The 27,192-nt window shown below is 37.9% G+C and overlaps 1 protein-coding gene across 2 annotated transcripts; it reads left to right on the top strand.

The window, feature by feature from the left end:
* Nucleotides 1–476: 476 nt before the first annotated feature.
* On the top strand, nt 477–26,977 carry LOC132636033 (acetolactate synthase small subunit 1, chloroplastic-like). Of its 2 annotated transcripts, XM_060352688.1 has the most exons (12): nt 483–789; nt 2,545–2,758; nt 3,720–3,803; nt 3,912–3,980; nt 7,345–7,428; nt 7,539–7,691; nt 8,417–8,503; nt 22,695–22,799; nt 22,911–23,033; nt 24,811–24,963; nt 25,516–25,581; nt 26,437–26,977. In XM_060352688.1, the coding sequence occupies exons 1-12, from the start codon at nt 560–562 to the stop codon at nt 26,518–26,520; spliced, it is 1,452 nt and encodes a 483-aa protein (XP_060208671.1). In that variant the 5' UTR covers nt 483–559; the 3' UTR covers nt 26,521–26,977. The 2 variants fall into 2 exon arrangements, with proteins under 2 accessions (XP_060208672.1, XP_060208671.1); XM_060352689.1 differs by lacking the exons at nt 22,695–22,799; nt 22,911–23,033; nt 24,811–24,963; nt 25,516–25,581; nt 26,437–26,977 and adding an exon at nt 16,743–18,971 and having other exon boundaries at nt 477–789.
* Nucleotides 26,978–27,192: the final 215 nt, after the last annotated feature.

Raw genomic sequence — 27,192 nt, 5'->3', positions numbered from 1 at the left:
TTTGGGATGAGTTTATTCCACGTTTGATTGAGATAAAATTCCGGAATAACTAATTCCGAAATTAGTTATTTTGGGATCGTAGTGTTATTTTTATCCCACATTGAGGGTGGAATAACCAATTCCGGAATGCCGGGATAACTTATTCCACAATCAAAAGAGTCCTAAGCGCTTTTTTGCTTGGGAAACAAGTTATCCTGAGATAACTAATCCCGGGATTAGTTATTCTGAGATTGTTATCCACCCTCAATGTAGGATAAAAAAAAATACTACAATCCCGGGATAACTTATCTCGAGATTCGTTATTCCGCGATTTTATCCCAACCAAAAGTGGGATAAGGGAGTACTAAATTTTTATCCAAGGACTATTTTTGCTTATTCATCTTAACAAACGACCCTAGTGTTTAATTTTAAAATACCGAAGGTCTATATTAGAGGAGTTTAACACTATTTTAAATAAACTAATAATAAAAGGATTGTCATTCTTTTTTTAAATTTGGAACCTATCTTTTTGCATTAGGAAGGATTCTGTCAGATAAACCTCTCTAAACATTTGTTGCTAATGGCGGCTGTTTCAACTCACTCATTCAACAGTACTCTCAATAGACCTTCCATTTCTCTCTATTCCTCTTCTATTCCCCATTTAGGTATTGTTGGATTTTCAACTTTGAAACCAAATTTGCCACAGCTTTCAAATAATCTCAAAACAGTAGTTGGAGTAGTTTCTGCCATTGGAAAACATGCAAATGAAGACCAATCTGTCACAACTCTCGACTCTTCCACCACACAAATGTATGTTTTCTTATCTTACATTTCTCAAAATCTCATCAGAAAAATCAGTTTGTTTTTATTCTTAAAACCTTATAAGTTCAAAAGTTATACTCCCTCTGTCCCTATGTGATACAGTTCCAATTTCGAGTCTAACAATTTTTTTTTTCGGTGATTTATTCGTATGACCTTTTAAATTATTATTGTGACTTGCTTTTTATGTAATTTCTAAATATGTAATTTTTTTTTTTTGAAAAAAGTTATAGATTTTGTGTCCTAAATTTAATTCACGGTTAAAATTAAGAAGTTTGACTCTCGAATTTCCGAACTGCATTTGGGACAGAAGGAGTAATTTACAGAGATTGGAAACTATATAAAAATTAAATATTGTTTTAAGATGTTAGCTTGGTCAAATTTTTCTGCTTTCACTTTTATGATAATTATCTGAAAATTTGTTTTAAGATGTTAGCTTCCATCCACCGATGACATTAGTTTAAAACAATTTTCACAAGTTTTGATAATTTAATCGTATAAGTAATCAAATTATACCTCGATAAAATGATTCTATGTTCTTTTTTTAATTATTGGTGTAATATTTTTTTCTACTACTCCCTCCGTCCTAATTTAAGTGTCTTAGTTTGATCGGGCACGAAGTTTAAAGAATAAAAAAAGACTTTTGAATCTTGTAATCTTAAATTTAAAGATGTGTGTAATGTACTAAAATTTCTTTTGAATCTTGTTAATTTTAAACTTGCCATGTTGGGTGATTGAATTGCCAACTTACTAGATATAGAAAGAGGCACTTCTTTTAGGATAGACCAAAAAGGAAAGTAAAATACTTAAACTGGGACGGAGGGAGTATTACTTATATATTAGAAGTCAAAATCATGCCTTATACTCCCGTCAAATGGTGTCACAAAAATGGACTGGAGGGAGAAGAATGGAATTTTCAAAGGCCTAGTGAGTGAAAGAGTGTGTGTAGAATTGTTCTAAGATGTTAGATACCATCATCTAATGATATTATTTTATACAATTTTCACAAGTTATTACATTTTAAATTCATAAAAAGCAATCAAATTTAGATTTTGATAGGATGATTTCTGTGTTATTCATATATTAACTACCGTTTTAGTGGGCGTTTGGACATAAAAAATATGAAATTTGGAAAAAAAGTATTATTTGGAAAAAAGTTGAAAAATGGTAGTATTTGGAAATTGGAGTTGTGTTTGGATATGAAAACAACTTGGAAAAATGTTGACGTTTTGTGAGTGATTGGAGTGAAAAATTGTGAAAACAGGTATTTGGAGTTTTTTTGAATTCTAGAATATCTTGCCATGGTTTCTTCACTTCCATTATTTCCTACCCCACAAGGGTAGGGGTAGGGGTAAAGTCTGCGTACACTCTACCCCACAAGGTAGGGGCACAGTCTGCGTACACTCTACCCTCCCCATACCCCACCCATGGGTTTACACTGGGTATGTTGTTGTTGTTGTTGTTGTCAAATTCTGCAATATTCCGGGTTGAATTCTGGAAAATTGTAACAATTCTGTGTCCACATGATTCCGGAAAAAAGTGAAAATTATCCATGGCCAAACGGGCCCTTAATATTTTCTTCTACTTTACTTACATAATTAGAAGTCAAATTCATGTCTTAAGCTCCAGTCAAGTGGTTTCACACAAAACGGATTGGAGGGCGAACAAGTAACTTTCAAAAGCTCAAAGTGAGTATAAGAATTCTGAAGTTATGCTAGTGTAAATTTATGTGAAATGTGATTACAGGGTTCGGCGCCATACTATTCAAGTGTTTGTTGGTGATGAAAGTGGAATGATCAATCGTATTGCGGGCGTCTTTGCTCGAAGAGGGTACAATATTGAGTCTCTTGCTGTTGGTCTAAACAAGGACAAGGCTCTTTTTACTATAGTGGTTTCTGGAACTGAAAGGGTGTTACAGCAAGTTATGGAACAGTTACAAAAGCTCGTAAATGTGATCAAGGTGATAACTTTGATCTTCATATGCTATTTCAATTGATAAGCTGTTAGACTAAGCACTCACGTCTTCTCAGTGATGTCAACCATTTAGGAGTAGTCTGGTGCATGAAGAAAAAGTATGGGCTTAGGTGGTAACTGCCGGGAATTAAACTTTTTTGTCTGATAATGAAGTGGATATGCATTTATAGCCGCTTGTTTGGTGAATCGTACTAATGTATAGGTTCTTAGTACAATTAGTTTGTGACCAAATTAACATCTTTCCATGCTTCAAATTGGGGTCAGAGTACGGTATTGACAGTATTGTATTAGCAAAACTATCCCCTTTGGTAATGAGTATTACATGTTACTGGATTGCCCGTCTCATATGGCATCTAAATCGAGAAGTAACGACATGAATGTTTGAGTCTGCATTTTGTCTGGTCTGTAGATTTGTCTCAATTGAATGGATGTGCCATCGCTCCTCTGTTCTGGAAAATCTTGTTCAAAGACTGAATGATATTCAATACTCAGAAGCATGGAAAAGGTTTCAGCTATGGTTATAAATACGGTCTTTAGTACTTAAAATATTTCATGATTCAATCAGCTGGGTTTAAGAGCTTAAGTTGACATGAGATGAGTTTAAAGCTATGTTACTCGGACTCTCCTAAAATGTCGTTGGGTGCGTGTCGGATTCTTCAAAAGTAGTGTATTTTTGGAGGATCCGACACGGGTGTGGCAACACTTTTGAAGAGTCCGAGTGACTTAGGTTTAAAGTACGTGGTCAGTAGGATTCGTATAGCCGACACCCGACTTGTTTGGAACTGAGGCGTGTTGTTGATAAAGGAGCTTAAATTATTATTCAAAGAGCCTTTACTGAACTCTCAAGCTATAGGCGGTGTAACATGAATGTTTTTTCTTTTTTCTGCTCCTCCAATTTCTCCTTTTTTGTGGTGCTTTTGGTTTATTCTGTAAAAGTTGATGATCAGGTTGAAGATCTATCCAAGGAGCCCCAAGTTGAACGTGAGCTAATGCTTATCAAAATCAGCTCGGATCCAAAATATCGTGTGGAGGTTCTTTTACTGTGTCCCTTGGTTCTAAGATGTCATCTGAGTAACATTTACTATTTTACCGTTTTACTATTATGTGATGATGGATCCAAATCTTCTGGTCATTGTTAGGTTATGTGGTTGGTGGACGTTTTCAGGGCAAAAATTGTGGATATTTCTGATCATTCACTGACTATTGAGGTGATGACATAGACCAGAATCCATCTTTTTCTTTCCTGAACTTGATGCTTGTGAACTGGATATCAAAAGTCAGACATGTTTTTGTGCATAGATACCTAAACTGGATTCTGGTAATATACAACTCTGTTAGGAAATTACTAATGCAGGGCTAGAAGGGAGAAACTAGAGGGAAAGGAGTATAAATGAGTATAAATGAGAGAAGAAAAAAAAAAGAAAAAAGAAAAACAGAAATGGAGAGAGAGGGGAGGGGACAAAAAGAAGTAGAGATGGAGAAATAGTAAGAGAGAATAGAGAGGGAGATTTTACTAATATCAATTCGTCATTATTATTCAAGTGTATTCCAAACAAAGTATGAAAAGTTCTTATTTGTAGAGTAGGAACTCTAAATAGTCAGAACTCCTGTAATAAATAAAGCGTCATCTGTAACTAATGAAAAAGACTACCTCAAGTTAGTATATAAGATCTGGTCTCTAACCAAAGTTAACACTTGATAAAATCACTAACAACATACCCAATGAAATCCCACAAAGTAAGGTCTGGGGAAGGTAGAGTGTACACACACCTTACCCCCTACCTTGGGAGGTAGAGAGGTTGTTTCTGATAACCCTCGACTCAAAGACAGACAATTCAAAGCGGTACGAATAAGAAATAGCGAGAACGAATAAGCCATGGCAAAATACTAAAAAAAAATATGATAGAGCAGTCTGAAAAAGAAAAAGGAGCAGTAACTATCACAAATTGATACGATAATCAAATTACAAGAAATAGCAGATAATAGCAGAAATCGAAGGACAAGAAACTGCAAGAGTAATACTATGACTACTTGTATGCAAGAATATGCATGGCAGCACACAATTACCAACTAATTTTCTACCCTAATCTGTGTCCTCCGTAACCCCCTATCTAAAGTCCCTCAGTAAGCTGGTCCTCTCTTGTTCAATTACCTCTCCCTAATACTTCTTCGGCCGCCTCTTAACTCTTCTGAAACCGTCCATAGGCAACCTATCACACGTTCGCATCGGGGTATCTGTGCATCTCTTCTTCACGTGCTCGAACCATTTTAGCCTCGCTTCCCGCATCTTGTCTTCCACCGAGTCCACTCCCACTTTGTCCCGGATATCTTTATTTCTAATCCCATCTCTCCTATCCATCGCATCATCTTCATTTTCGCAACTTTCATCTTTTGAGCGTGAGAGTTTTTTGACTGGTCAACACTCTTCCCGATACAATATAGTTGGCCTAACCACCACTTTGTAGAGCCTTTAAGTTTTTGGTGACACCTTGTCACACGAGACTCTTGCGAGCCTCCATTTCATCCACCCTGCACTAATACGAGGTGTGACATCATCGTCAATCTCCCCATTTTCTTGGATAATAGACCCAAGATACTTGAAGCTTCTTTTCTTTTGGATGGTCTGGTACTAAGTCGCACTTCCACGCCAGCCTCATGCGTTATGTCACTAAGCTTGCACTCCAAGTATTTTGTCTTGGTCCTACTCAACCTGAACCCTTTAGACTTCAGGGTTTGACTCCAAACCTCCAACTAAGCATTAACTCCGTTGCGAGTCTCGTTAATCAAAACTATGTCATCCGCGAATAACATACACCATGGCACCTCACCTTGGATTTGCCGCATCAATCCCACACCAAGGCAAATAAAACCAGGCAAAGAGCTGATCCTAGTGCAACACCATCACAACTCCCACTGTCCTTACTCTGGTCTTAGCTCCATCAAACATGTCGTTGATCGTCTTAGTGTACGCCACAAGTATACCTCTAGCCTACAAGCATCTCCATAGAACCTCCTTTGGGACTTTTTCGTTTGCCTTTTCTAGGTCGATGAATACCATGTGTAAGCCCTTCTTCCTCTCCATATATTGCCCTTCTTCCTCTCCCTATACTGCTCCACCAGTCTCCTTACAAGATGAATGACTTTTATAGTTGAGCACCCCGACATGAATCCGAACTGGTTCTCGGAAATAGACACGCTCCTCCTCACCCTCATCTCTACCACCCTCTCCCAAATTTTCATAGTGTGGCTTAACAGCTTGATACCCCTATAGTTATTGCAAATCTGAATGTTACCCTTGTTCTTGTACAAAGGAACCATTGTACTCCACCTCCATTCTTCGGGCATTTTCGCCGTCTTAAAAATGACATGTCAGCCTTGTTCTTGTACAAAGGAACCATTGTACTCCACCTCCATTCATCTTAAAAATGACATGCAGCAACTCCAAACCTGCCCTGCCTGCACCCTTCCAATATAAGATTAGATAAAAATCTTATGTCTAAAATAATATTACCTTTTGTTCTATTTTCAACAAAGAGATCATATCTTGCAGTAGTGACATTTTCTTTTTTCGTTCCAAATGAATTCTGATGATCAAGGTAAGTCCTAATTCTTGTGAAGCTCTTTCATTTGATAGCACTAAGCTTTGTTCTTATGAAGCAAATAGCATCTTGTGTTGATTTATTAGATCGTACGTCAGTGTCCTGTTATATCTACTATTTTCATCCCTTTTTCCAATAATACTGATGTCCGGGCGCCTCAAACGTTCCATCATTACCTGCATCTTCAATACATAAAAACTGGATAACTCCGCCCCCAAGGCTTAGGCATGTAGGAGAAATCAAAGCTGGGTCCTTTGATTTTCTGATTCTTTTCCATCATCTTATGTCATAATATCCGGTGTCTTCATGAGGTCGATCATGCTCTTTCCTCAATGATGCTTAGTGCTTCTCCTAGTATGGAGACTTTCACCTCTGCTACAAAAATAGGTGAATTTCAGGACAGGCTCAGAAAAGCGTTCTAAGTGAGTTATTTAAGTTCCACGCCTTTTTTCCTTTAAATTAAAAGGAAAGCAAAATCAAGTAGAGGGTCAATGTTGGCAAAAATTGTGGAAACAAAATGTGTTGTATATTTGATATCTCAAGATATCAATAAAAAATTATATAGTTTATATCTCAAGATAGTAATATTGTACCAAAGAAGAAAATATGAAACTATGTTTTCTAGTTATCTGAGGATAAAATTGGGGGAAAATAAAAATCATGACCTAATCTACAAACATGCAATCTTGCTTTTCCTTTGCCCAAATGAATTTATTTAGTTTCTCATTTTATGTCAATGGTGTTTATTCATGGCTGAGTGAACTGCAGCAATGCCAGCAATTTTACCAAGATTTCTTCTTTGTCATCTCAATAAGTGTTGACGTATTTTGCTAACCATACTTTAGAACTGATAAATTGTGGTTCTCTCAATGATTAGTAGTTGCGAGTAGCATTAACTCTCCTTCATGACATAGCTTAATAGTACATTTGAGCCAAAGTCAATCCCCATTTAAGATGCTTGTCATTTAAATAGGTAACTGGAGATCCAGGGAAGATGGTGGCTGTTCAGAGGAACTTAAGTAAATTTGGAATTAAAGAAATTGCTCGTACTGGGAAGGTACCTGAAAGGAAATTTCTATAAGTTTTGAGTTGCATATTCTATTTTTTATTTGCTAGTTAAATTTGTTTTCCAAGGAATCAATGTTCACCTGGTTGATTAAAACATAGATTGCCTTAAGAAGGGAAAAGATGGGGGAATCTGCTCCTTTTTGGCGGTTTTCAGCAGCATCATACCCAGATCTTGAAGGTGCGATGTCTGCTAATACGGATTTGAGGACAACCAAGAGGACTCCTAATGCAGAATCTATGTCTATGGCTGAGGTATGCTTATATGCTATTACACAGACTGTGCTTGTTTCTTTGTAGCAACATATAATTTGTCTCTTTCGTGAACTTAGAATTCTCCTCATACACAGCCAATTGCTAGTTGGTAATTTTCAGCTAGGCCAGAGTTCTTATACTCACAGATGAAATAATAGATGATTGATTTTCTTTCAATTATCAGAATTCAGTTTATGTTTGTGATAAGCTTACAAAAGAAAGTCACGAGAAACAATTTTGCTCAATAACTTAAAAAGAATATAGTGTATCTGTCAATTACCAGTTTAAAAAGAAAAAGAAAAGAATATAGTGTATCTGTTTGATTTATTTAACTCAGTTTTGTGAAATGCTGGATCTTAGATCTTACTTTTTCATAAGTAAATTTTCTTGCATGAAAGCCCCTATGGCCTATACTGGAAGTATATGCTATAGAATTGTCTAGAGAAAAGATCAAATTGCACAAAATGCATCTTTATAGATAGTTGTATGGGTTGAAACAGCTATGAGCATAACACAGTTAATCATTCAGTAATTGATTGGCGAGTCATTTAATTGGGCCTTTATGAGCAAGGTCAATATGATATTAAAACCTGAGATGGTGCATATAGTTGATGCATGCCCTTCAATGTCTTTTTAGATTTATCTATCTTTTCTTTCCCCCCTCCCCCTCTCCAACAGTAGCTTGAATATCTGACTTTGGATGCACTTCTTTTTGCCAAATGAAGGGAGATGTTTATCCTGTCGAGACAGATGACAACTCTGGAGTCAGTCAAGTTCTTGATGCTCACTGGGGTGTTCTCAATGATGAAGATGTAAGAAATGGTTAACTGTTCCTCAAAGGTGCCTTTGTTCCTTTCTAGATGAAACTTTTTTCATATTCGTGAAGGTTTTGATGTCTACATCCTTGTTCATTCAGCATTTCAAGGGCATTTGTCCTGAGTTGTTGGAATTTGTCAATCTTGCCTCAATCTAGATACGTGTAAATCACACATGATTGTTTCGCTATAGCCTATAAAGGATATGAATCTAACTGTGCAATTCACAAGAACCATTTAGTTCATCAGAAAAAAAAGGTGCAATTTACAGGAAGGGGGCTATATTGAATTTCGTAGAAAGCCGAAGCAACGTACTCTTTTATATACATTTTCCTTATCGTATAGGGCTTATTACTTTTGCTCTCTATAATAGAAGAACCAAAGGAAGGAGTAGTTTGTATCTCTTCATCTTTGCCACCATTGAATCCAGATGGACCTGATATGCGTCAGGGAAAGTTGTAACATATCCCAACAACTACGCTTCAGTCCCAAATAAGTTGGGGTTGACTATGAATCCCCACTCCTTTATTTTAATCATTTCATATCATCATCATACTAAATAAAACAAAAATAAAAAAAATAGGTTAAATATATTTAATAATAATAATAATCATAACAATAATAACAATATTAGTAATATTACAAGTTCTCTAACAAGTCTGAAACCTCTCCTCACCTAGTAGCTATCACCTATATTACCTTTTAGCGAATTTTTTCACTCTTAATCTTATCTAATTTGGGAGGAACGCACATCCATCTTAGCATATGCATCTCTGCAATAGTCATCTTGTGGATATGTGGACTTTAGCAGCCCAACATCACTACCATATAACATTGTCGGTCTTATCACATAATACCCTTGTAGCACTTCCCTATTTCAACCATCCAGGTTTAATCCTATGAGTAACATCTTGGCACCGCAATCTCGTATAATCTCACCTCAACTTCTGTCTTCTCATGATGACTAAACCTGTAGTGCATTTATTCAGTCTACTACTTATCCTAAAACCCTTACTCTCTTAAGTGGTTCTCCATAGTTCAAGCTTTTGGGTAACACTTTAGCTAGTTTTGTCAATTGACACAATATCATTAATAATAACATACACCATGAAACCTCATCTTGTATTGTGTTGGTTAACTTGTCCACAACTAGGGTAAACAAGTAGGAGCTCAATGTCAATCCCTGGTGAAAACCCATTGTTACGGGAAACTCCTCTATATCATTTTCTACTCTTTTCATGCTAGTGACAGTTCCTTCAAACATGTCTGCTGTGGCTTTTGTATATTTAATATTAATTCCTTTCTTCTCTATCATGCACCAAAGGACCTTGCATGGTACCCTATCATATGCTTTCTCAAGATCAATAAACACTTGTGTAGTTCTTTCTTCTTTTCGCGATAGATTTACATCAATCTTCGTAGCAAGAATATACCCGCTGTGTAAATCTTCTAAGTATGCTCTATCACTATTTCCCAGAGCGACATTGTATAACTCATGAGTTCAATGCCATGATAGTTGGCGCAGCTTTGAATATCTCCTTTGTTCTTATAAATCGGAATCAGGGTATTCTTCCTCTACTCATTGGACATTCTACCATTTCTTAGTATAGCATTGGCCATTGAATAACTTGGTCCCATTCTACTTCGACATTTCCAAGACACATCCGAATCTCTATAGGGATATCAAGACCACAAGCTTTTCTAATCCTCATATTTTTCATGGCATCATTTACCTCTGTTGTCCTAATTCTATGAATGTATCTAAAGTTTCTATCAGATGTGTAGAGGTCTAAAATGTTATTCTCTTGGTTAGAGTTAAACTATTATCAATCTCTCCTTGATCTCGTTACTCTTCTCAACAGTTGTTGAAAATCAATAGTATCTACTGTCTGAAATAAGGAACAACAAGGCAGAAATAGAAGGGACTCCAAGGCACTGCTAAAAGAACCAAGCAGCTCACCACGACAGTCTCTGAATAGCTGCTGACTCACTCCCGAGCTCTATTAGGTCTTAAGGTCAAAATCTGGACAAGAAGTGGTAAAAGGTAGTGTGAGTACACCAACACGTACCCAGTAAATATCACCAGTCATCCCCGACAAGTTAGTGATAGGGGTTGACGGGAAAATAATCACTTAAATAATCTTTGCAATAATAGTGTGATTTGAACAAAAGTAAAGTACGAAACAACATAATAATGAATGCACAAATACAACATATTAAGATATGCACAAATACACGAGTCAAAATTCAGAGATGTATGATAAAGACTCAAATCTTTATTCCAGGCTAGCACTCCTTGTGCCAACAATCCTATTATCGACCGCCCAGTGACTCTTGAGGTTATCCTCACACTATAACCAGAGTACTAAACCTCATAACCACTGATGCCCAAGTTGTGAACCCACTAGACTCATCATCTAAACCACATATCAAGTGAGAATACAACCGCTGACACCCAAGCCATGGTTCGCACCTGACTCATTAGCTCAAACCACATGTAAAGCTGTGAATCACATATGCAAAGAAGTAGACATATGTGCATCTTGCTAGCTTTTTTTCACATCTCTCCAGTACTTCACTCCAAATTTCCAATTCCTTGTTCTTGGCACCCAAAGGCATGCCAAGGTATTTTGTAGGCAGGGAAGCTACTTGGCAGCCTAGGTTCTCAGCTAACTCTTGCATATCACCGACTTGGTTAACTGGGTAAAGAAAACTCTTATGCCAGTTAACATGTAATCCAGAGATGCCCTAAAAAACGGTGAGAATCGCCCTTAGGTGTCTAATTTGTAACACCTCTGCTTCACAAAATACTAAAGAGTCATCTGCATACAACAGATGTGTCACTTCCATAGCATTGCCCCTATTTGTCTGAGCACGAAAGCACTTCATCCATCCATTTGCATTTGCTTTTCTGATCATGTGGTTAAGCCCCTCCATGGCTAATATGAAAAGAAATGGGGACAACGGATCCCCTTGTCTCAACCCTCTTTGAGATTGGAAGAAACCTTCAGTGTTTCTATTGATGATAAAAGAGAATTTGGCACTAGATATGCAGAATTTGATCCAGTTAACCCATTTGTTACCAAAACAGATGTCTCTAAGAATTTTAAGAAGGTAATCCCAGTTTACATGGTCATGGGCCTTCTCAATATCAAGTTTACAAAGAATTCCTGGTGTATTCTGTCTCACCCTAGAGTCCACCAGTTCATTGGCCAATAGCTGCATCTAAGATCTGTCTACCCTTCAAGAAAGCCATCTGGTGAACCTCCACCAATTGGCCTATAACAGTCTTCAACTTTTCAGTGATTAGCTTGAAGATGATTTTGTACACACCACCAATTAAACTTATTGGTCTGAAATCTTTTAGTTCCTCTGCACCTTGCTTCTTGGGAATTAAAGCTATAAAAATAGCATTCAAAGATTTCTCAAAGAATTCATTTTGATGGAAGTTCTGAATGGTCTGCAATTCTTCTTTCAGAGTATCCCAGCAAGCCTTAAAAAAGCTCATAGTGAAACCATCCGGGCCAGGTGCATTGTCACCATCACAATGTTTAACAATGTGAAATACCTCTATATCTGTAAAAGGTCTTTGTAACCAATCATTCTCTTTCTGGGAGAATTTAGGACAGTCTACAAACTCACAAGAGGTACTCCAATCTTCAGTTTTTGAATAAAGCTTTTTGTAGAACTCTATCATTGCCATCTTGATCTCTGTTGGTTCTTTAATCTCTTCCTCCCCTACCACCAATCTATCAATAGTGTTGTATCTTCTATGGGCTGTTGCCATTCTCTGAAAAAATCCGTTGTTATTATCTCCCTGTTTGGGCCATTGAACCCTAGATTTTTGCCTCCAACTGCTTTCCTCAATCTTAGCCAACTCCTCCATTTCAACTAATACTTTTGCTCTTATCAACAATTCATCTTCAGTCAGTTCTCTTTGGTCTTGTGTCAAATCAATCTCAGCCAGCTCATTGAGAAGACTATTCTTCTTATTGGCTAGCTCTCCGAAAGTTGTTTTGCTCCATTCTTTAAGCTTTTGTTTCAACATTTTTAGCTTCACACAAAATCTGTAATCAGGACACCCTTCTACCAATAAACCATTCCACCAGCTATCAATCAGATCATTGAAACCTTCCACCTTTAGCCACTGGTTTTCAAACTTAAAATAGGATCTCTTCTGCTCGCAGTTCCCACGTTCTAGCAAAACAGGGCTGTGATCAGATACTACTCTAGGAATATTTTTAAAAGTTTCCTCCCATTCCATGGAGTAGAGGAACCTATCCAATCTAGCTGCATTGTGGTGATTAGCTCCCCTAAACCATGTAAACCTCCCTCCATTCAAGTGAGGATCATGCAACTCCAAATCATCTATCCATCTGGAGAAATCAGTCATGAATTTGTAATTCTACTGCATCCTCTTCTTTCCACAATGAACCTGACTGTATTGAAGTCTCCACAGGTGACCCAAGGTCCTTCACAAAGTTCTCTAGCTGTTGCAATTCTTTCCAGCATGCCAATTTCTCACTTCTGGTATGAGGGGCATAAACCCCAGTGAGATACCAAATGAAAGAATTATGTAATGATTCAAACTTATAAGAAATGGAATATTGTCCTGTTTCCATAAGACTGCCGGACCAGACCCTACTATCCCACATTAGTAATATCCCTCCACTACTGCCAATAGCTTCAATGAATCCACACCTCATCCACGTGCAAGGCCATAATTGTTTTGTATTAACCTCCACATCCTTATTCACCTTTGTTTCTTGAAAGCAATAAACATCTGCCTTCCACTTTTGCAATGAACTCTTAACAAGGTTTTTGTTGGATATCTTGTTAAGTCCCCTTACATTCCATGTAATTAGTTTTACATTCATTTGATGGTCAAAGTAAGGGCTCTCCCTCTACTTCTACTTCCTTCCACCTCTTCATTCAAACTGGATTGCAAATTTTTCAACTCATTTTTCCCGGTTCCTCTGTTTCTAGGAGTTGAGATTTCTCTTTCTTGACTCTCCTTCTCCATTGCACCCTTCCTTGCATCAAGCTTCATGAGCAGAGCTTGAGTTTTCTCCCTGAGGCCCTCGAGATTTACTCCATAAATGCTGCTTATATCCAATATGTTTTCACCTACCCAATTGAAAGCTTTGGTTTCATTACTTTCCTGATTTTCCGGAATCTGTTAGCTACTGGTTCAGCATTATGGATCTGCTGAATCTGCATGTTAATATCTTCTACTTGTGGGTCTGGGTTTCTGTGCAGTCTTCTTTCTCCTCTAATTGAATGATTTCAACCCCTTCTCTGCTGCTTTGTTCTGTTTCCGCTATTTGCAAAGTGTTTTCCTCTCTCAATTGAAGTTCTGATGAGAGTTTGGAGCTTGTAACTATCGAAGAAGCTTCCCAGTCATTGTACGCCTCTAGGAATTTTGTTGATAGTGATTTAATTCCTTTCAGTCCTTTAAAGAGGTCCACATGCTCATCACATGCCTCTTCGGGTAGTTTAAGTGACTTACCAGGTGGGCTTTTTGAAGTTTGGCCCATTGAAACTTTTGGGCTTCGGTCCTGTGTTATTTTCGGACTAGAGGTCCCCAGGCCCAATTGACCTTTAAAATTTTTCTCTGGATTTTCACGTGCCTCTGCAGTTTCACGTGATCTCTCCCCTTTTTTCTCTGTTGCCAGACTGAATAAACAGCCTTTCACCTCTTTACCCTTTGGTTTAAAACTTTGTGACTGTTGGTTAAAGATTTTTGAATTTCTTTCTTCTCCGGCGACCACCTTTACCGGAGCTTCGGCCCAGATCTGCATAGTGTAGCAAAAGTCACCATCCTCAATGCTCACTTCCTTGGGTATGCTGGTTCAGTCACCTCTGATTTTAAGTCTCGCCCATTTGAGATGGTTGCGTAATTGTGTTTCCTCTTCTGTCTCTACCCAACCTCCACAATGATCTCCAATGGCTCGAAAGAAGTGTAGTGGTAAGCCTACAATTCTGACCCAAGTTGAACTGGGCTAAACTGGGCCTACTTTTCTCCTCAATTGCACCTATCATATTACATTATATTAGCATCATAGGATGCTCAAAGCAGTCATGTACAGAAAGAACACGTAAAGCATGGATATAAATATCAATCTATACCTAGTATAGCATTTTTAAGTTCGATATCTGCATATATGCTCGTCACCTCACGTGTACGGTGCCCTCATAGACATAGTATATGACAAACAATATCAATTTTGGAAAATTTCCTCACGGAGGTCAAGGTCTTAACATACCTCGGTCCGAAGTTGCCTTAAACTAACCACGCAGAATCGATCTATTCAAAAGAATACTCTACGAGGTTAGACTACTCAATTGACGTCAATTTCATTTTCTTAGACTAGTAGCATATTTGGTCAAACTTCCAAAATCTGCTTATTTTTAAAAGTGCTTTTGTGAGGAGTGCTTTTCGAAGAAGTATGTTTGGAGAGTAGCAGTTTGTGTTTGGCTAATAAATTTGTAAAAGCAATGTTGCAAATATTAGAGCAGTACTTTGTGCTTGGCTAGTGTTCCAAAAGCGCTTTTGGAGAAAAACTACTCTTTTTTTTTTAGGTTGTGAAAAAATAGCTTTTGCGACTACTAAAAACACTTAATTTTTTCCCTTAAAGCTTGGTCAAACACCTTAACTTTCCAACATAAGCTCTTTCTAGAAAAAAATAAACACTTTTGGCTTCCAAGAAGCTTGCAAATTAGACTATAGGTTGAAGTCAAAGTCAACCCTGAGCTGTATGGTCAAACCCCAAAATAAATTACCTTTCTAGGTTACCCATAACCATATGAGTCCAAATCTACAGTTAGATTCCCCATCTGACATTAAATTGATGCTCAAATCCCTAAATTAATGATTTTAGAGGCATAGACCCAAAACCCACATTTCTACCTTCAATTTCACGCTTTAGATATCAAAATCTAGTATATAATCGTGTATAATCTCTAGGGTTTAGGTAAAATCATTACCTCAATGTTATATGTCGATTTCCAATCGAATCTCCTTCAGTCCATAGCTTAATTGTCCAAAATAGAGTTGAAAATGTCAAAAAAAAAAAAAAAACCCGAATACAACCCCCTTTATATCACAGCCATTTCCGCAATTGTGGTGGCTAGCCTTGCAATTGTGTGGATAGTTCCGCAACTGCGATCTCATAATTGTGAGGCCAGTTTCGCCAATGCGGCCACACCAAGCAAAAAAAATAAAAAAATCAAGAACATGCTTACATGTCATTTCTTGCCCAAAACTCACCTGAGCCCCTTGCGTCCCACTCAAAACATCCTAACAAGTCTCAAAACACTAAATGGACCTATGGTAAGTCTCAAATCAAGGAAAGCGATTCAACTACTTACGAGGGGTCGGGATGTTACACCACCATGGACGTGTTATTGTTGCTATCTTTACTTATATGATCATTTAGATCTCCCCTTATAAATATTGCAAGCACAGTATATGAAACTTGATCCATCACCTTTCTCACTGTACTCCTAAGCTTTATATCTAAGACTATTAACCTATATTGGGTGGGTACTGGTCATTGCTTCTCCTGGAATAACCTTACAGTCGTTGCATATACTTCTATCTTGTTTTCTTATAAGGATAATTTCTATTTGACTATGGTTACCCCCACTCTTGTAAGTAATTAGGTGAGAATCTCTCTTCTTGAAATATGTGTTAACTACCACTAAATCATAAGCTAAAGCTAATTCTAATTTATCCTTCCCGTCGTCATTCCTAGTACCATAATGACGAGCCTCAGGTTATTAAAATATATTCCAGGAGGGCCAAAAATAACACACTAAAAAGTTAGTAACTGTCTAGACAGTTACTTGTACTGGTGGTTTTTTCTGGAGAAATAGTGCAAGGCACTAAGGAAGAATTTGGAGGGAAAAAAAGGAATGCACTGGGAGAGTCTAGCCTCTCGAATGTCTAGCATTATGATATCTGTCTATTCTCTGTGCTATGTACTGTGTTACTGAAATTTCTATGTTGTTGGTGTTTATTTACTTAGTTTATTATTCTGTCTAAACAGTCACTATGCTGTAATTAGGATGTTATTCAATGTAGGAGCAGATATCTCAGACTTGTTGATGTAATCTCAGTATAATTGGTGTACTACATCAGTATTTGTTCCTTTATTTACTGTTTGCTCATCACCTGCATTTACCTATTGAGAAGACCAATGGATTTGAAGTGACAATTGGTAATGATCAACAGGTTGATCGAAATGAAGTATGTAAAGGGGTGAGGTTGGACGTGCAAGGAGTACAAATTCACCAACATTATTTTTTGTTTGACTTGAGCGGAACTGATGTGGTGTTGAGGATGGAATGGCTAGCCACTTTGGGTGAGATGAGGGTAAACTGGAAACTTCTCACCATGAAATTCAAAGACGTAGGAAAATTGGTGTCGCTTCGAGGGGATCCAGCTATGGTTCGAACAACAGTGTCACTAAGAGCCATGAATAATCTGTTAAAGAAAGGAAATCAGGGATTCTTCATTGAGTTGAATCAAGTGACAGTACATGAAGATGAAACAACTATTATATCAAAAGAGAAGGAGGAGTTGTTATGTGATTACCCAGAAGTGTGAGCGCAAGCTTCAGGTCTACCACCACACCGTTCTAGGGATCATGCCATCATTATTCAGTCCGGAAAACAACCACCGAACATTTGTCCATATCGATATCCGATATCCTCATTCTCAAAAAGCTGAGATCAAGCGTTTAGTCAAGGAGATGTTGGCTGCTGGAATCATTAGAGCTAGTACTAGTCCATATTCTCATCCGGTATTGCTCGTTAAGAAAAAAGATGGTAGTTGGCATTTTCGCATGGATTACTGAGCTCTTAATGACATCACAGTCCCTGATAAATTTTCAATACCATGGCATTGATGAGCTACTGGATGAGCTAGGGGGAGCCACCATATTTAGCAAGTTGGATCTCAAGACAGGTTATCATCAGATTCGCACTCAACCAGGAGATGAAGCGAAAACGGCCTTCGGCACGCATGAGGGACATTATGTGTTTATGGTCATGCCATTTGACTTGACCAATACACCGTCGACTTTTCAGTCATTGATGAATGATATTTTCAGGGAACATTTGCGAAAATTTATTTTAGTGTTCTTTGATGATATTTTGATCGGAAAAGGGTCATATATACCCCTGTACTTTGAGAAAAGGTTTATATTTGCCCTTTGTTATACTTTTGGGCTAAATATACCCCTATTGACTACCAGACCTTATTCTAAGATTAATTTGAGTCTAAATGTCTACACGTAGTGTTTTACCCCGATCCCATTTCACCCGGTTAAATTAATCCCATCCCACATGTTTTAATCTGCGGCCATAGGTGGCACTTTTAAGCTCAAGCAACATTCTTCTTCCGTCACAATACACCGGAAATCACCCACATTAAGCCCCTACAGATAGTAGTTAACTTATTACACATCTGGCCTCGATCCACTCTGATATTTGTCTTAAAGATTTGCATAATCTCTCGATCCATTACCAGTTAAAATCCATCTTATCTGCAAAACATTAAGAAAAGGCTTAACAAAGATTTATGAATATAAATCTAGCAACCAGTTTCCCACTAATTAAGTAATGACCCGCATAATCTGCACCCATTTTTTCATTAATGCGCCAAAATCACTCTCCCTCCATTGCAAGCCGGAAGGTTCAAAAATCAAGTAGAAGCACACTCACACACACAAAAAGAAAGACAACTGTCTCCACTTCCTCCATAGCTAGCATTTCACTTCAACACCAACAATTCAAACTAAAATTACAACAGTAACTTTCACAAAACTCACGCACTTAGATTTCACATTTCTTCTTCCACCAAATACCGGCAAAGTTGATCACAAATTTCTCAAGTTTCACTTTGATGTATGCTTTTTCTAGCTCAAATTTGATTCTTTTTCCAGGTATGTAACGATGCAGGATTCTAAACCATCTCTTCATTCCTTTCCTCCATCTCCGCCGTCGACGACTACAATGACTCTCTCTAACCACACACCGTCCCTTATTGAGCCGTCTATAGAGGGAGGTAAGGAGTTTGGGTTAAAATTAAAAATTAAGACACATGGCAGTCATTGGTGTTAATCAGATTGATTAGAAACTAGTTGGTCGTTAATAGTGGAACGTTAGTGGTCTGTTAGTCAATAATAAGGGTATACTTAGCCCAAAGATAACGACAAGGGTATATTTATCCCAAAAGTATAACGAAGGGCAAATATAAACCTTTTCTCAAAGTACAGGGGTATATATGACCCTTTTCTGTATTTTGATTTACAGTAGAGACTATGCTTCTCATCTTGAATGTTGCGATGGATGTGTGGGCACACTAGGAGCGATAGGATTAGGAATGAAGTCATTCGAGACAAGGTTGGAGTAGCCTCAGTGGAAGACAAGATGCGGGAAGCGAGACTGAGATGGTGGGCATGTGATGCGGAGAGATGCAAATGCCCCAGTGCGGAGGTGCGAGAGGCTGGCTAGCGACGGTTTCAGAAGAGGTAGAGTTAGGCCGAAGAAGTATTGGGGAGAGGTGATTAGACAGGACATGGCACATTTTCTGCTTACCGAGGACATGACCTTAGATAGGAGGGTATGGAGGACTCATATTAGGGTAGAAGGCTAGTAGGTAGTTGTGTTTGTCCTTTCGTATGAGTAGTTTTATTGCTCTATAGTTTCTTGTCTCTTGATTTCTGCGAGTATCTGTCGGTTTATAATGGCTTATTACTTTCATTGTTTTCATTTTCATAATTGCTTTGATTTGTTTGCCCGTATCTGACCTTTCATATGCCTTTTCTTGAGCCGAGGGTCTGCTGAAAACAGCCTCCCTACCTAAGATAGGGGTAAGGTCTGCGTACACTCTACCCTCCTCAGACCCCACATTGTGGGATTCACTGGGTATGTTGTTGTTACTATGCTTCTCATCTTGAACATCTGAAGATTGCTGTAGATGTTCTCAAACAGAACCAGCTGGTAATCAACAAGAAGTGCGTGTTTGGGCAACTTAAACTGAAATATTTGGGTCATATCATCTCCTCTGAAGGAGTGTAAGCAGATCCTTCCAAGATTGAGAGTCTGATATTTTGGCCTGTTCCTAGAGATATCAAGTCTTTGCGGGGATTTTTGGGACTCACAGGGTACTACAGAAAGTTTGTCAAAGATTATGGTAAGATTGCCGCCGCTTTTTTGTAGGGAGAACGAGCTCAACAAGCATTTGAGGCATTGAAGTTGGCTATAACTCAAGTGCATATTTTAGCGATGCCGGACTTTTCTCAACCATTTATAATTGAGGCTGATGCTTCGGGATTTGGTGTTGGTGCAGTTTTAATGCAAAAAGGTAAACCTATTGCATATTCCAGTCAAATGCTTTCTTCTATAGCTAGACAATGCTCGGTATATGAACGGGAGCTAATGGCCATTGTGCTGGCCGTCAAGAGATGGAATCACTACTTGATGAGTCAACATTTCATCATTAAAACTGACAAAAAAGCCCTTAAATTCTTGCTGGAACAGCGAGTCATGGATGGGAAACAGCAGAAATGGGTTTCCAGACTCATGGGTTATAAGTTTGAGATAAAGTACAAACCGGGTGCTGAAAATAAAGTGGCTGATGCGTTGTCTAGACATGGGAAACCTGTAGAGTTATATGGCTTTTCGGTTTGGAAGTACGAAGACAGGGAGGAATGGGACCAAGAAGTACAACGAGACAGCAAAATGATTACTATTTTGCAAAAGTTAATCTACGGACAGCAAGCAGATGACAAACATAGCTTGAAGAATGGATGTCTCCTATTCAAGGGACGTTTGGTTTTGCCAAAAGGATCATCTAGAATACCAGGGCTGTTTAAGTAGTTCCATTCTTCTCCAATAGGAGGCCATTCGGGGTATCTTCGCACATATACCGAGAATATTTAATGGGAAAGTATGAAGAGGGATGTGCAAGACTTTGTTACCAAGTGTGAACTTTGTCAAAAGAACCAAGTCTCAAACTTTGAGTCTAGCCGGATTACTTCAACCTTTACCCATACCTCATCATGTGTGGGAGGATGTTAGTATGGACTTCATCACTGGCCTTCCTAAATCCCATAAGTTTGATACTATAATGGTTGTGGTAGACCGTCTTACTAAGTACGCACACTTTATTCCACTTCCTCACCCTTTTAATGCTAAAGATGTGGTTGCTAGTTTCACCAAGGAAGGGGTTAAATTGCATGGTTTTCCTAAATCCATTGCGTCTGATCGCGACCGTGTGTTCATTAGCCAATTCTGGAGGGAGTGGTTCAAAATGGCCGGAACTACATTACGATACAGTTCTGTGTACCATCCAGAGACCGATGGGCAAACAGAGGTGGTGAATAGGAGTTTGGAGACATATCTTCGTTGTATGGCTGGAGAAAATCCTAAGCAACGGTTCCATTGGGTAGCTTGGGCTGAGTATTGTTTTAATACATCTTTTAACAGATCTGCAGGCATGACACCTTTTAAAGCATTATATGGGAGGGATCCACCATCAGTTTTTCACATGGATGACACTGTTTCTGCAGTAGGAGAAGTAAATGAACAAGTGCACACTAGGAATTTGATCTTGACTGAACTCGCAAATCATCTGGTGACATGCACAACAAAGAATGAAGAGTCGAGCTGATTCTCTCTTTTTTTTATTTTTTTAAAAGAAAAAAAAAACTACAAACTACAAACTACGTAGGGAAGTGAATTTGGAGGTCGGAGAAATGGTGTATCTCAAACTTCGGCCCTACAAACTACGCTCTTTGGCTAAGAAGATCAATGAAAAGCTCAGTCCCCGCTTTTATGGTCCTTTCAAGATTCTAGAGAAGATTGGTCCCGTAGCTTATCGATTGGAGTTACCTGTTGGAGCACGCATTCACTCAGTATTTCATGTTTCACAGCTGAGACAATGCTTACTACCAACTACTACTACTGAAGACCTACCTGCATTTCTTACAACAACAGAATTGGAGCTTCAAGTTGAACCTGAAGCGGTGAGGCAGATTCGGAAGCTGATTAATGGTAACCAGGAGGTGTTAATGAAGTGGAAAAACTAGCCCGAATTTGAGAATACTTGGGAAGATTCTGCCGTCATTGATCTACAGTTTCCTGCTTTTCACCTTGAGGACAAGGTGACTCTTATAGGGGAGGGCAATGATGAGCCTCAGGTTATTAAAACATATTTCAGGAGGGCCGAAAATAACACACTGAAAAGTTAGTAACTGTCTAGACTGTTACTTGTACTGGTGGTTTTTTCTGGAGAAACTAGTGCAAGGCAGTTACTAAGGAAGAATTTGGAGGAAAAAAAGGAATGCTCTGGGAGAGTCTAGCCTCTCGAATGTCTAGGATTATCATATCTGTGTATTCTCAGTGTTATGTACTGTGTTACTAAAATGTATATGTCGTTTTGGAGGAAAAAAAGGAATGCTCTGGGAGAGTCTAGCCTCTCGAATGTCTAGGATTATCATATCTGTGTATTCTCAGTGTTATGTACTTTGTTACTAAAATGTATATGTCGTTGGTGTTTATTTACTTGGTTTATTATTCTGTCTAAACAGTCACTATGCTGTAATTAGGATGTTATTCAATGTACGAGCAGATATTCTCAGACTTGTTGATGTAATCTCAGTATAATTAGTGTACTACATCAGTATTTGTTCCTTTGTTTACTGTTTTTTCGCAGAAAAGTCTATTACATAACAATAACCACCATGGACTTGTCTAAAGTTGTCGCTATCTATACCTACATGGCCATTTGGATCTCACCCTCTAAAGATTGTAAGCACAATATATGACACTTGATTTGTACCTCCTGGCAAAAATTTTGTGCTAACTTGAATTTGTATTTGATTAATTTTAAAAAATACTGATTCGCCTCCTTAATTTCTCACTGATTACATTTTCTATTGAGTGTAGTTTTTATCTTAGTTGTCTTTGTCTTGATGTTTGCTTGAGTAATTTCCATGGGGAAATAGCCCATAAATATGCTGCAATTCTAAGGAAGTAGATTGAGAACAGCTTTTGCGGCCTTTTCATTCTTGAATTCCCATGTCTTTATGTTTTCCATGTGTCGACTGTTAGTCTATTAATTCGAAAATTTGCCTACAAGTGATGTTCACTTTAGTCCTTGGCTTAATTCTTCCAGACAAGTGGCCTCCGCTCACACACCTTGTCAATCCTTGTGAATGACTCTCCTGGAGTTCTCAACATAGTCACTGGAGTTTTTGCTCGACGAGGGTATAACATCCAAGTATGTTCCAAATATTTGGGTTTTTTGTAACGGAAGCTAAGTTTCCATATCCTTTTGACTGCTCATTTGTGATGTTCTTCATAATTAAATATTTTCAAATATCCTCTCCAGAGTTTAGCAGTTGGACATGCTGAAGTTGAGGGGCTTTCTCGTATTACAACAGTTGTTCCTGGTACAGATGAGTCAGTTAGCAAGTTGGTGCAGCAACTGTATAAGTTGGTTGATATTCATAAGGTAAGTAGTCATCTATCAGAAGTGCTGGCTCGACATCCAACCCGATGGATAATTTTGTACACTTTTTCAGTCAAAAAATTGCAGTCACTTGTCAACTGAATTTCTTGAGGCTGGGAAGTGACATGGTGTAAGAATGGTGATTTTTATTCGTCACTTTTTCTTTTAATTCACATTATTGTGACGGAACATGTTTAATATCAGATAAAACCTTCTAAATTAAGGATTAACTTTATAGATTAGTATATTCATTTGGCTAAGTACTACAGCGTTTTGTTTTTCTTTCTTTTTCTTTTTCCCTTTCGGGTGCACTTCTCAGAAATTGTTCCTCAAGTATTGAACTGTTTATGAATTTATTGGAAAGTTGATGTGTATGTCATCTTACATATTTAAGAGCTTGATGTGTATGCTTTATATTTAGTATTGCACGCTATTCCTGTTAGTATTTGAAACTACAGTGAGTGATTTTTATGAGTTGTGATGTTTAATGAGTATTGTATTCAGAATCTGTGAAATGGATGACCTTTATTCGCGCGGCGACAAAAGGCGACAAGGGCCTGCCTCGCCTTAAGGCGCGGCGAGGCGCTCGCCTTTTTGAAGTGCGGCGCCAATAAATACCAAAAAATTAAAATATTTAATTGCATATGTAAATAATCAAAATCTCACTAGCAATAACATATTGAAAGTGCCTCGACAAAAGATACATGTAACTGAATCTTTTGTTGGGCCTTTGGTACCATAATTCCAACCTATGTCTTTTTTGCTAGCTTCCGACGATTCCATTGAATTTGAAACTACTGTTTATAACTGTATAACAAAAGTTAAACAATTATTGAACAGAAAAAATAGGAGCAAAACAACCACTGCCTCACTGGTCCAAACAGAGAAAAAAAAACAGAGGAGAAAAAAACAGGGGGGGGAAAAACAGAAAAAGAAGAAGAGAATAGAAGAAGGAAAAAAAATGCAGAGGTGGCCGGAAATAGAGCAGTTGTCGCCGGAAAAAAAGAAGAAGAAAGAAGAAGAACAGAAGAAGAAGCAGAAGTCGAAAATACAGGAGGAAGAAAGAAGAAGAACTGAAGTAAAAGAAGAAGGAGAAAGAGACGTACCTGAAACCTTGAAGGAGAAGAGAGGAGGAGGCAAAAAAAAACCTAGCTGCTATTTTTCTTTTGTAAATAAGTTTCATTTAAGTCCTCCATTTCTTTTAATTTCTTTTTTTTTTTTAAAAGGCATCTCGCCTCGCCATAACTGGGCGCCTCGCCTTGGCGCCATTAGCGCCTTTGGCGTGCCTTTTGAAGGTCTGCTCGCCACAGCCATAAAAGGCACTGCAGCCTCGCCTCGCCTCGCCTCTCGCCTTTCACAACACTGCCTTCTACAGCTTTTTGCTTTGTTGGAACCAACTCAGGGAACAGTAAACAATCTTTGTCCTGATCTGCACCTACTTTTTCTCTTTAAAATGCAAATTCTGACATATCTTTTTAGTTTTTTCCAAAAATCAAGCACATTTATTTTTCTGCGGGCCTTTTTAAAATCCTGTTTTCGTTTCTATTTTTTTAAAGAAAAGAAATTCAAAACCAGATTCAACCAGTTGTTGTCCAAACAAATAAAGATAATTGTTTTCAAGCCAAGAGCCAAGTATCTGTATTACTGTGTTAAACACAATGTTGCTGTCCAGGTACATGCAACTTGTTAGGATCCTACCGGTCTAAGATTGTGATGTTAATTTTCATTCCTGTTTGCGAATGAGCAGAAGATGATGAATGGATTTGTTGCATCCTTTCAGGTTCGGGATATTACTCACCGCCCATTTGCTGAAAGAGAACTAATGCTGATAAAGATTGCTGTGAATGCTGCAGCACGCCGCGATGTTCTTGATATTGCCAGCATTTTCAGAGCAAAAGCTGTTGATGTGTCTGACCATACTATAACTCTTGAGGTGAAGATTCCCTTGCACTAGTATTTTAAATGTCTTCTTTGGACTTGATTTACAGGCTGTCTTTGGTATTGGGTGTATGGTATGCCTATTGGGTTAATGCAAGAAACATTGTGTTTTTAAATTTCTGATCTTTTGGTTTGGTCTTTCAAGTACACCTGCTTCATCCTCCATTTCCCCACCTTGTTAATTTAATCGGAAATACATCACTCATAGTTGAGGCTTGTATCACTTACATAAGGTTTTGCACTTCAATAAAGAAGTTGACATGAACCAACTATTGCTTTTATGAACATGCAATCATTCACCAATTCCATTTTTATCTCTCAAGACTACCATGGGTGATCATGGATCAGTTTTTTGGTTCTTTATGTTGTACAGAATAGCACTCTTAAGCGTTGTCCTGAAGAAGAAATACATTTGGATGAGAGAGATTTATCTGCACTCTAATTGCAGTTTATGAACCAACCTGGAATACTTTTTACTTTTATCTAAATATGGATGAAGCTTCTCTAGGACATTTTAATGAACTATTATTTTATTTGCTTTATCCAGCTTACAGGAGATTTGCATAAGATGGTTGCTTTGCAGCGGCTACTAGAGCCTTATGGTATTTGTGAGGTCAGTTACTTATTGCAAACCTGTTATTTCGATATCAAAATTATTATCCAGTAATATACTGCTTGCCCAAAATGAGATTGTAAAAAAGGACTTCGCAGTACAGGGATTGTGATACGGATGGAGTGTAATGGGGAAATTGTAATGCAAACAGATAAGGGTCACTATAATGACTAGAGTTTACTACTGTGTTTCACTCATTTGTTTGGTTCACGAGATTATGAGAACAGGGATCAAATTAACCATTCCAGCTTATGTTCAGTTTATGAAATGAAGGCAATAAGTATTGAACCTTTATGAACAGATGCTGTTGATCTAAATGTATGTTATAATCTGTACATTTTTCTTCAGGGGATTTTCAACACCAATGCTAAGTACGATTTTTTGCATTAAATTGATCAAAAATAAGGTAGTAAGCATGAATAAACTCCAGAAAGGGATCAAAACAGAAAAAGGAAAAAGGAGATTTGTAGTGTGAAGCATGAGGGGAAGGGGGAGGAGGGGATGTGAGATAATTTGGTCACCGTATGGCGTGGCTATGCAGACGCTAAAACTATTCTCTCAAGAAAGGGAAATAAAAAGAATTGAGTTTAATGCCATACTAATGAGTAGATTTAAATCCACAACCCATAGGGAAACAGATGATATTGTGTTCCTTATGTAGCCTACCAAATGAGTTGGTTATGACTAAGTTCATGCAGTGGCTAAACAGTGCATATCGTACTACCATGTTCTGTATATTTCCCAAAAGCTCTATGTTCGTGAGGCCAATATGAATTTTTTAATTTTCCTTTGCAATTTCCTTTATGGTTGTGTTTTTCGAGGCTGAGCTTTCTGTCCTGATTAATCGTCCAACAGGTAGCGCGAACAGGCCGTCTAGCACTGGTACGTGAATCAGGTGTGGATTCGAAGTACCTGCGAGGATATTCTTACCCTTTGTAGTAAAAAATCCAGTGGAAAATGGCTGTTCTTCATGTAAATGCGGGTGAACATGGATTGATGAATTAAATTGCAAGATGGTCCCCTACCGCATGTGCGACTCTGCAGCTTTCACATCAACTTTGCTTTTCTAATAGTACATGCTTCATGGTTTTTAGGTAGTTGCAAGTATTTAAAAAAAAAAAAAACATGAATAGGGTACATGGACCAGTTTTTGATATCTTTCGTATGAACGAGGAAAATCTAGTCTTTGAGATGTTATGAGTTTTCAGCTCCTTGTCTTTTTTTTTTTTATTTCTTTCACTTTTCTGTTATTCTTTTGGGATGATGGTTCTTCAGTTAGCTTAGCTGAACATGATTGACATTGTCATTTTCACGGAAAAGAACAATGAGTTATAAGTTTAAAAAAAAAAAAAGTGACTTTTGAATTTGAAGGTGATATGAAACATCAGATTGTTTATATCTGTGCTCTTATTTTTTTCTCTTATTTGTCTTCGGCTACTCTTTCTATTGATGATATTGTCCGACGACTGTCTCAAACATTGTAGGTTTGAAAAAGATCCTGTAAGGTTGTAACTTACGTGTTAGAAAATAATATTGGGAAAGAAAATTCAGCTGTCCTGAAGGATTTATGCCTCCTACTTTGTTGCTGTAGGGATGGTGGCAGAATTCCTC

Source organism: Lycium barbarum, chromosome 4 (genome assembly GCF_019175385.1).
Source record: "Lycium barbarum isolate Lr01 chromosome 4, ASM1917538v2, whole genome shotgun sequence".
Classification (NCBI taxonomy): domain Eukaryota; kingdom Viridiplantae; phylum Streptophyta; class Magnoliopsida; order Solanales; family Solanaceae; genus Lycium; species Lycium barbarum.
This window is presented reverse-complemented; position numbering and strand designations above follow the sequence as displayed.

Coding starts and splice junctions, on each gene's coding strand:
- LOC132636033 (XM_060352688.1), top strand. CDS start 560: ATGGCGGCTGTTTCAACTCACTCATTCAACAGTACTCTCAATAGACCT. Junction 3,981..7,344: donor ATCATTCACTGACTATTGAG/GTGATGACATAG, acceptor TCATTTAAATAG/GTAACTGGAGATCCAGGGAA. Junction 7,692..8,416: donor AATCTATGTCTATGGCTGAG/GTATGCTTATAT, acceptor TGCCAAATGAAG/GGAGATGTTTATCCTGTCGA.